Source organism: Nestor notabilis, unplaced genomic scaffold (genome assembly GCF_000696875.1).
Source record: "Nestor notabilis isolate BGI_N333 unplaced genomic scaffold, ASM69687v1 scaffold6590, whole genome shotgun sequence".
Taxonomy (NCBI): Eukaryota; Metazoa; Chordata; class Aves; order Psittaciformes; family Psittacidae; genus Nestor; species Nestor notabilis.
In genome coordinates this window covers 1-9,889 of record NW_009911471.1, presented here as the reverse complement: position 1 = coordinate 9,889, position 9,889 = coordinate 1, and the positions used below count along the sequence as shown (strand labels likewise).

General features: G+C 51.6%; 1 protein-coding gene across 1 annotated transcript in view; it reads right to left on the bottom strand.

The window, feature by feature from the left end:
• The window catches only part of LOC104406059 (centrosomal protein of 164 kDa-like), a gene marked incomplete at its 5' end in the record, with an annotated part of 18,384 nt that extends 9,322 nt beyond the window's left edge, over window positions 1-9,062 (bottom strand). The window contains 14 exon segments of the mRNA XM_010014939.1: window positions 5-38; window positions 144-211; window positions 614-740; window positions 1,086-1,264; window positions 1,599-1,667; window positions 2,470-2,553; window positions 2,730-2,873; window positions 3,388-3,510; window positions 3,809-3,940; window positions 4,195-4,272; window positions 4,828-5,044; window positions 5,600-5,731; window positions 6,845-7,065; window positions 8,915-9,062. Of these exon segments, the coding sequence (XP_010013241.1) occupies window positions 5-38; window positions 144-211; window positions 614-740; window positions 1,086-1,264; window positions 1,599-1,667; window positions 2,470-2,553; window positions 2,730-2,873; window positions 3,388-3,510; window positions 3,809-3,940; window positions 4,195-4,272; window positions 4,828-5,044; window positions 5,600-5,731; window positions 6,845-7,065; window positions 8,915-9,062 (1,756 nt within the window).
• Between the last annotated feature and the right edge of the window lie 827 nt (window positions 9,063-9,889).

The window sequence follows — 9,889 nt, the reverse complement described above, 5'->3', positions numbered from 1 at the left end:
TGATGGAGATCCCTTCCGCGGAGATGTAGTTCCTGACACTACGCGAGAGAGACAGAAATGCTCCTGCCTTCCTGTGCTGGGCTCTCCTGCTTGCAAAACCAAAGCAAACCCTCCTCTAGAAGCAGTTGGTGTAAGATACTCACTGATCAAACTGGAGGTCGCTGTCCTCATGGTTTTGGGCGGGTGGGGAAGCAGGCTCTCCAGATGAGTACTGAGGAATTGAAACATGGAAACAACTGACATTTGTATGTGAAACAGAACCCTGGAACCCCGTAAGAATCCAATTAGGAGTCAAAATTCAGAATGACATCACCAAGGTATTGCCCAGATCCAAAATCAGTGCCAGAGATGTTCTTCATGGAACTTTTGAAAAGTAACAAAGACATTTCTATCCCTGTTTTGACTCCAAGGGCACTCAAGTATCCCACACTCCTTTCCTCCCAGTAATAAGAGACAGAAATCAGCCCTAAACATATTGATGTCCCCTGGCAAAGAAAAATGCATCACTGCATCTCAACTGACTTCATACAGAAGGAACAAAAGCTGGGATTTTCAAGGGAGTTGCAGCCTCAGATCTCACAAGGCAAGCACCTTTACAGTCTGCTTTACTCACAGCTGGACTAGTTTCTCTCAGGTCTTCAGCACGGAGCTCAGCTTTCTCTTTTGGAGATTCCACACTTTCTTCTTCCTCCAGTTGTTTCAAAGTGTCCTGTTTGCTCCTGATGGCTGCGTCCAGCTCACTGCCACACAAAAGGCAACAGTGGTGACACTTGATTACACTGCAGGTCCATCTAGCCCAGCAACCTGACTTTCAAAGCATCTTATTAACCTCACCAGACAGGTGGGGAAAAGACAAATTAACCTGACAGGCAGAGGTGAAGGAATAAAATTACACAGCAAGTGAGTAACAGATCTGGAAACAGACCCCCGTGCCCTCAACACACAGTAAACCCACCATTAGGATTCTGAAGGAGTGTGGCCCAGCAGAGGAGCAGCTCAGAGGTAAGGGAGAGGCCCAGGTTAGGTTTCTGTCAGGGGCAGAGGGTAGATGTGTTTGCCTCAGAGGAAATCCCTCATGCTCTCACCTCTTGCGTGTCTGTAGCCTCTGCTTTCGGGTCTGCAGCAAGTCCACCTGAGCCTCCAGCTCAGCCTTCTTGTCCTGGAGCTCTTCCACGGACCTCTGCAGCTGCCGGATGGACTCGAGGAGGCTGGAATGCTCCTTCCTGCTCTCCTCTAGCCGGAGCTGAGAGGCTAAAGCAGCTTCCTAGAAGAAAGCCAAAGAATCCCTCACAGTTGTCTCCCCAGCACCAAAGCAAAAGGCACACAACGTGCAGGAGCTGGCTACCTGCTCAGCTCACAGGAGGTCCCAGAGCTACACACACACACACCACGCGCCAATCCTGGAGGAACAGAACTGTCTCCTTCTTTTGGGAAACAGCTTGGAGCTGATCAAACTGCCAGCAGGAACACACTCCAGACCTTCACACTCACAACTCAGGAGAAGCAGTTTGCTTCTTCAAAGCCACAGTTGTAGTGTGCTGCCCTCGCCCCCAAAGGAAGAGCAGCACAGCACCTCTCCAGAGCCAAGGCATACGTACATCTCGCTCCAGCTTAGCCTGCCTGTCTTCCTCCAGCAGCTGCTGCCTCTTCTTCCTCAGAGACTCCTCCTATACACAGGTGAGAAAGTAGGTGAGTGTCAGACAGAGGAGATGCTGATGCCTAACAGCACTTGCAGCACAGGTCAGGCCTAAGTCTCAAGGCCATTTCAAAACACCCGAGGACTGTTGTCAGTTTTGCTTTATTCCCCTCCCCACACTCAAGTTCCCCTCCTCTATTTGACTTCAAGGGAGAATTTGGGAACATTTGCATCCCAATTCATGCTCAGCTGACGTGTTCAGGGCTCGTGGCCATTTCTGCAGGATCCTGCTTTTGTGAAGCCTCTGCTTGCCTCCAACATTTCTCCACCTTTTCACTTCCTTGCTCCAGTGCTGCTGGGAAAGGAAGGGCTGACAGAAGCAACGTTATCTACAGCGCTTGGCACAGGCCAGGACTTAGGAGATCTGGCAGGCAAGAGCATCAGCCAGTGATTTCTGCCAGCTCCACTGGAGCATTTGGAGTGCTTCCCTCTCCCACTCTGCTACCCAAGATCCAGAAACCCTCATTCTTTCCACAGCAGCAGCGAGAAGAGGAGGAAAATCAGGAAGGGGCTGACTGAAATCTGACACGATGCCGAGCAGAACATGCCACCTTGAAAGGCTTTAATGATCCCCCTGTCACTTTTACAGCCACTTACTGTCTTTCACTGCAAAGCCCAGCCACGAGGCTGTACTGCCAGGACCACTTAGCCCTGCCTGACTGGAGGTGGAAGTTTTGCCTGTAACCTGCATGGCAGCAAAAGCCCTGGCTGAGCACTTCTGCAAAGCCTCCCATGAGGAAGCAGCAGAGGCTGGGAGACCCCTGGGGACTCACCTGGCTCAGGAGCTGTGCTGATCTGGTTTGCACATTCTTCATGCGCATCTCCAGCTCGCTTTCCATTTCCTGCACTTTCCTCTCCTGCACAGAGATGCCGAGTTAAAGAGAAGAGCACCAGCTCCTCCCTCACCAGGCAGAGCTCTGCCACCACAAGGAACACCAAGACCTGGGGAAGCGTGTCCTGGCTCTTGTGGTGTAGAGGGTGGGAGACACACCGAGGTGCCAGGGCACCCAGGCCATGCCAAGCAGCCCCTCACCTTCTCCCGCTGCCCGTGCTGCAGCGCTGTGAGCCGCTCGCCCAGCTCTGCCTGCAGCGCCTTCACCTCCGCCTCGTGACGCTGCCGCAGGCGCCCCAGCTCGCCCCGCAGGCCGTCCTGCAGCTCTGCTCTTTGCTTCCTCTCCTGTTTGGTGCCAAACACAAGCAGGAACAGCGCTGAGTGAGGCTCAGGGTTCTCCAGCCAGGCACCGCGGCTGCACAGAGAGCCAGCCCACAGCAAACACCTAATACAGCAGCTTAGAATCTCTTGCTTACAAGGACAACACTTATGGAATTGGCTCAAGAAAGAAGTAACAGCCCATGAAACTAAGGTAGTGTCACATACTGCTGACTGTATGGTCAAAAATGGGAGGCAGAAGGCTTTCCAGAACGGGTACCCACAAAAATGTGACCAATCATGCAGAAATCCACAAAAGCATGTGGAAGTTGCCTGCACAGAGACTATTTTGACAGCTTATCCTTATAACCCCAGCCTAAACTCACTTTACATCGTGGCAACAATGCCCAGAAAGACAATTTCCAGTTCTAGCAGTGGCTGTGATAGGCAGGACTGGCAAGTAGCTGTCTCTGACCAGATTCAGCCCAACTGAGCGAGACACTAGTCACCTCCCAAACCCGCTGCTCTGGCCCAGCAGTACCTCCTCCTCATACTGATCCTGCACTCGTGCCAGGGCCTCCTGGTGCTCCTGTTTCATCCTCTCCATTTTCCTCTCATGGTCTTTTTCCACTTCCTGGCGTTTCTCTCTCATGAGCTCACTGAGCTGCAGGGATGACATGGGAAGATGTTCCTCTGAACTACAGCCCCACACTCCAGCAGCACCCCCAGGGAACGACCCCTCACACATGAGCAGAGGGACTGAAGCTCAGAGTACCATGCAAGTGGGATGAGGCTGTGGCCTGGGTAGCACAAAGCACCCTGGTGAGGCGAGATGCTGCAGGGGTGTCCTTTCCCCTCAGGCACCAGGTCACCCCCAGGCCGGGGATGTGGCCTCTCAGACCTCACCACACGAACAAAGAGAGAGGGTGAAGGACCACCAGCAGTCCAAGGTGAATACTTGCCTCGCGTTCGTATTCGGCTACTTGATAGGCTTTTAGCTGCACTTTCTGCTCTGCTCTCTGCAAGTCTTCCCGCAGCTGAGCCTTCTCCCTCCTCTGTGCTTCTGCTATCTGGGTTTGCAGGCTGGAAATGACCTGCCATGAAAGCCACCCCCAGAGATTTGTCACCCTTCTGACAAGATCCATTCAGTGTCCTCCTACAGAGAGCACGCAGCACGGCAAAGACCAGTGTGTGCAGTCCCACCTCCCCCTGCCTGGAGCTTGTCCAAATGCTGAGCCAGACCAGAAGCACATTTAGCAAGTGGAAAACATTACCAACACCCTCCTTGGGCACCTTTGGTGGCAGTGTGGGAGAAAACTATTTACACTGTAAGGACACCATCTCTTACCTTACGATGCTTCTCTTCCGCTGCTGATTTCAACTGCTGGAGTTCACTTGCAAACTGCTTCTCCAGCTCTTCCACTGCCTACAGGAACACAAGCAAGACAGGCTGCTGGAAAACCTCTACGTGTGGGGACACGCCCCACAAGATGCATTTGCAATTATCACCTATCCACAAGCATCAAAAAAGCACAATGGTAAACCCCTTCCAAACCAGAGCACATGCAAGGAGATCTCAGTGGATCTCAATCATGCTGTGCTGGAAGGACTCTGAACTGCCTCCATCCAAGAACTGCCCAGGCTCTCAGGAGGACTAAAGCAGCAGCCAAAGAGCTGATCTGATAAAGTGGCTTGGTTCAGCTTGGCACAGACACACAGCAATATTTCTCCCTTCTTCAGATGGAACGTGGCCATTTAAATAATTGTTATTTAATCACCATTGTAATAAAACCTGGGGGAGTACTCCTCCCCACCTCAATCACATCTCTAACAGCAGACCTAGCATCCTTCCTCTGTGTTTAGTGAGTCATTGTTAGAACACATGTTGGTGTTATGTCATCTCAAAACATTAGCTTTACAATGCAAGCCAGGTCAGCGTGAACAGCTCGGCTCTGACCCTAGCTGCCCATAAAGATCTCACCTTTTTCTTTTCCCCATCTATTCTCAACTTGTGCTCACTCAGGGCTTGTTCCTTCTCTTGCTCCAGCTTGGTCATCTCTTTCTGCTGAGCTTCCTCCATTTCCAGCTTCATTTTCTCCAAAACAAGCTGCTGCTTCCTCTCCAGGCTCTCCTTCTCCATGACCTGCTGGATTTCCCACTCTCCTCTTAGTTTCTGCAGTGTGACCTCTTGCTCTGCCCTGGTAGGTTTGCAACAAGAACACAGACAGAAGTTGGTACTTTACCACTGGACTCTATATAGGAACCAGAGCCAAGAGAAGACACTGCTACATGACAGCACATGCAAGCCAGAAGAAGCTGAGAACCACAGCACACCATTCACAAGCGTACCAACTAAAGCCTTGGAAAGAAACAGCAAAGCAACCAGGTGGAGAAGTGTCATCTGTGAAACAGGAAATAACCAAATGTAGGTTTTCCAGTGTCTGCCTCCTCCAATTGCTTTCACAGGCCTTAAGAGCTGTTAGACAGAGACATCCACCCAAACCAAACTACTCTGACAAGTGCTGCCATCCTTACAGGTGTCATTTCTTTTATTTCCATGGCCCAGAGCTGTGGTCCAACATCACAGCAACACAGCATCACAGTAAGGGCTTCCTACTTGCTACCAAGGCAGGGTACCAGCCACGGGAGGCTCAGGAGGCACCTCCACTTGGAGCAGTTGCTGGTGGCATGTGAGATGCTTCCCTCCCAAACCAGCAGTTTACATCCCCAGGGATGGCAGCAAAACTTCCCACCTTATCTTCTCCTCCTCTGCTTCAGTCTCTGAGGCAATTTCGGCTCGCAGCTTTGCAAGTCTCTCCATTTCCTCCTTTCTAATAAGCAGCTCTTCTTCCTCAGAGACCTTTGCCAAATCTTCCTGTAGAGTCCTGAGAGATGAGCAGCCAAATACAGAGAAAAGGTTCAGGAGGCTTTAATATCTTCAAACCTCCTCCCCCAGGGTACAGACGAGCTGCTGCTCCCGCTGGCTGTGCCTGCCCAAGTGAGGCATTCTCAGGGCTCCAGACCATTAATTCTCCTCTGTGCACCAGAACCTGGCTGCTGGCACAGGAGCAGCAAACCTCTGTTACAGTGGATGGTACTTGGGGCTGGGTGTTGCCCTGGTAAATTGAATCTACTCCCAGTAAACGAAAGCAGGCTCCCAGCCAAGGAACCCGGATCCATCAGCACATCTGTAAGCTTCATATTTTCGTATAGCACCCTTTTTACTACTACTTTATTACTGCACAGCCATTTGTCCCTTGTCAAGACACTGTCTCTGGCTGGCTCAGCACGCTAAGAACATAAGTATCAAGGCCCCCTGAAATAAAATACAAGCCTTGAGAGAAAAAACTTTTTTCAGCAGAAGACACAGCCCCCAGTGCTGCTCCACTCCCTGGATTGCTATTAGATCCTCATGCACTGGCTGGGGTTCACACAGGCATCCAAGTCCTATTCCTTCAAGCCTTGTTTGGAAGTCCCTCTGTAAAACACAGAGTACCAGAGGTTCAGATAGTTCCTCTGGGGTAACCTCATCTCCTCTAATGCTCCAATTTGCAGTCCTGTTCCTAGCATCTAGCCAGGGTTTGAATGCTGGCCAGCCGGTAAAGCTCCAAGCACCAAGCTGGAAAATTCTCCCAGGTTAACCATAAGAGACAGGTTCAGAGCTCTGCAAGCTGCATGTGTATGGAACCGGAGCTCTTCTTGCAGGAGAATGCTCTCTCCTCTTCCTGAGGCAGGCCGTGCTCTCCACACACAGCACTGACAACAGACCTGCTCATCGAGATGTGCACATCCTCATACACAGCATTGTCTGTGCCAGGTAAAAAGTCCTGTTCTCCTCCTCTCCAAAAGCCTTGTTCTTGCCTGCTTTGGCAACCACTCTGCTAAGCAGCACCACCTCCAAGGTGATGGCCTATACCAGCCCAAGCCTGTGGCCACCAGCAATGAAATCACAGCTCAGAGGAGAAACAGGGGAGAGATGGAGTAGAACAAGGAAGTACCTGAGGGATTTTTCTTTTTGCTGATAAAGCTTCTCTGCTTCCTCCTCCTCCTCCTCTGTCTGCCTCATCTCCTCCTGGAACTGCTGAGTTTTCTCCTCCTGTGCTTGCAATAAATGCGTTATCTCTTGCTTGTGCTCCAGCTCATTGGCTGTTCCCTCCAGGGATTCCTCACCAGGCTGGTTCAAGGACTGCTTGTGTTCAGGTTGCTCCTCAGGTTGCTCCTCGGGTTGCCTACCAAAAAGAGAAGGCTCTTTTGGCAAAAGCATGATGGAAAACTGAGTAACATTAAGGAACAGCAACATCCTCCCAAACCAAGAATCTCAGAGCCACCTCCTCTGGAAACTTCACTGTCCAAGGGAAAGGACACACAGAATCCCAATGGACCGCATCCACTTGCTGTGCAGCTCACAGGAGGTGAGGAACAGCAGCAGCACAGGCAGGCAGAGGGCACAGAGGCAGGACACAAGGTGGGCAAACACAAGCACTCCTCACAATGCTGTTGGGAACACACAGCACACACTCAAGGTGCTCAAGGTGAGCAGCGCGTCATATTAGGTACCAGTGTGGGGATGCCCCCATGGGTTGACTCCCAGAGGAACTCTGATAGCCCCAGCAGCACTCAGGTCCTCATAACTCCTGGTTTGTCCCACCAGAGCTCACCTTGTAAGGGCAACAGGAAGGCTCTAGTAGCTCTGAAAGCCTGGTGAGGCTGCCAGGCACTAAAGCAGATGCAGGCAGTACCTGTGTGCTGGACCAGGTACTTTCCTGCCATTGCAGTCTGAAATGTGCTGGGAGTTTGCCAGCTCCAGGCAACAGAAAGCCCAAAGCACTCCACAAATTCAAACCCAATCTGCTTCTAATTAAGTTTTTTCAGACAGAGAGCAGCAAAATTATAAGGTCTGAGAGAGGCTGAAGGGGGAAGAGGGGAAAATGAAGATTAGTCTAAAAAAAAAAACCTTATTCTTTGCTAGTGAAAGCTGGAGCAGCAAGGTCTCATCATGCTCTGTGCTAGCACAAGGCAGAGGGACTTGTATTTTGCCAAGAATCAGGGAAATAGCAGCCCTGGCAATACAGGCTTGAGTCAAAAGAGAAAAGGTCACTTCTGCAGCCATTAGCAAAAAGAACAGGACAGAGGAAAGACAGTTGGGTTCTGGAAAAACCCCACTTCCCTATTGCTCCCCAGTAATGCTGTGCACTCTGGGCCTGCTGCAGAGGTGCCTGCAGAAGGTGTTGTTCATCTCCTGCTCTGCCACTTCCACCTTCTATCATGTTCTCCTTTTTGCCCCAGTTCTTGCTTAAAGACACATCTGGCCAACACACACATTTACACAGCTCAATGCGATTCCCAGGAGGAAAAGGGAGATCCTGTGCTGGTCCCCACATCAAAGATCCCTTCTCCAGCCCTCAGTCCTGAGAGGCACTGCCTGTTTTCCCCATTGCACCTGCTGGGCTGTCATTTGGCACAGAAAGCAAAGTCAGCACAACCACTGCTACTGAGCTCTGCTATGGCAGAGGAACTGCGGGTATGGATCCACAAAGACCAGCTATTCAGTGCAGCAGCAGAGCACTGGCTTTAGCAAGAACCTCAGCTCTGCATCCTGTGCTCTGACCATATTATCCCGAAGCAACCAGTGCTCCAGTGACTGTAAATCTGGGGTGATTCGTTGGGTTTTGTGGTTCCCCCCTCCCGAGCTCAGGAGTCTGTGTGAAAGCATCCACCAAAGGAGGGTGAACGCTTCCAGCATCATTAGCGACGCTGGCAGAGAGGAGGAGGCTTCTCCAAGCACAAAGCAAACAGCTCTCCCTCCATCCCACGGCTCCTGTGCCACAGAGCCCAAGGGCTGAGCTGCTGCTCTCGCCCTCCCCAGGACAGGCTGTTCACTTGGCACTCAGGCCAGTGAAACAGCTGCTTGGATTTGCATATGGAGATGCTGGAGCACTGCTGTGCCCACCAAACCGCATCTCCTGGTGCGCCGACTTCACACCCCAGCTTCAAACACCACAAAGGGGAACAAAGGGACAAAAGCTGTTATGTTTACAACACCAGGGACTTAAAGAAAGCCCTTACGCTTCCTGTGGGGCAGCAAGCTCCTCCAGATTGCCTGGGATATCCAGCGAGCCCTCCTCCGACTCCGGGGCCACGGCCTCCTCCTCCTCCGGGTTCTCTAAAGCAAAGCTCTTCTCCTCTGGTGTTTCACAAGCACTCTGATCCCTCTCACTTTGCAGCACAAAAGAGGTAACAGAAGACCGGGTTAGCACAGATCAGTCTTGGGCTGCTGCAGGTAACCGTGCCTGCCAATGGGACCCATTGCTGCAATGTGGGGCTGCCCAAGGCATAGCAAAGCTCCAACCACCTCCAGGCCTGGCAGGTAACAGGCAGCTGAGGATGGCATGGGTGCCAGGCTCAAAATGCTGAATTAATCCCTGGATTACCCCCCTCTCTTTCCAGGTCCTCAGAGAATCTCCCCAGGCTAAGTCAGCCCTATTGGCAACACTCACACTGTTGTCCAAGTTACAGATGGAAATACTGGCAGGCATGTTTACATCTACAGCCCTACTTCATCTTGGAAGTACAGAGAAGAGAGGCAAGGCAAGCAGGAGCTAGCTTTACAGGCAGAGAGGAGAGGATACACAGCTGGGAAGTGGGTACCAAGAGATAAGGAGACAATTCCTTCAGGCAGAACACATTTTTGGGGACCTTCACATGAACAGCTCCTCTAAGAACAAGGCTGCAAATCGCAGCTGCACACAGGCAGTCACTAAGATGGACTGCAGCTTCTTCTGTTCACAAGTGTTCCTGGCACAGCAACAGCTTCTTGTTCCCAGTGCCCCAGAGCACACGTAACTGTGTAAAGGCTGAGTTTTGACATGATTCATCTATAAACGCCACACGCTGCAGCTCTCAGAGGGAGAGGAAGGGCTCCAGAGAGCCCAGGTTCGGACCATCTTGGCAAAAGCGTGACATTCACAGCCTTAGAGAGAAGTCAGATAGCTGTGAGGGAAACAGAGGGCAGCTCCACATCTGGGGCAGCCACAAGGAAGTGA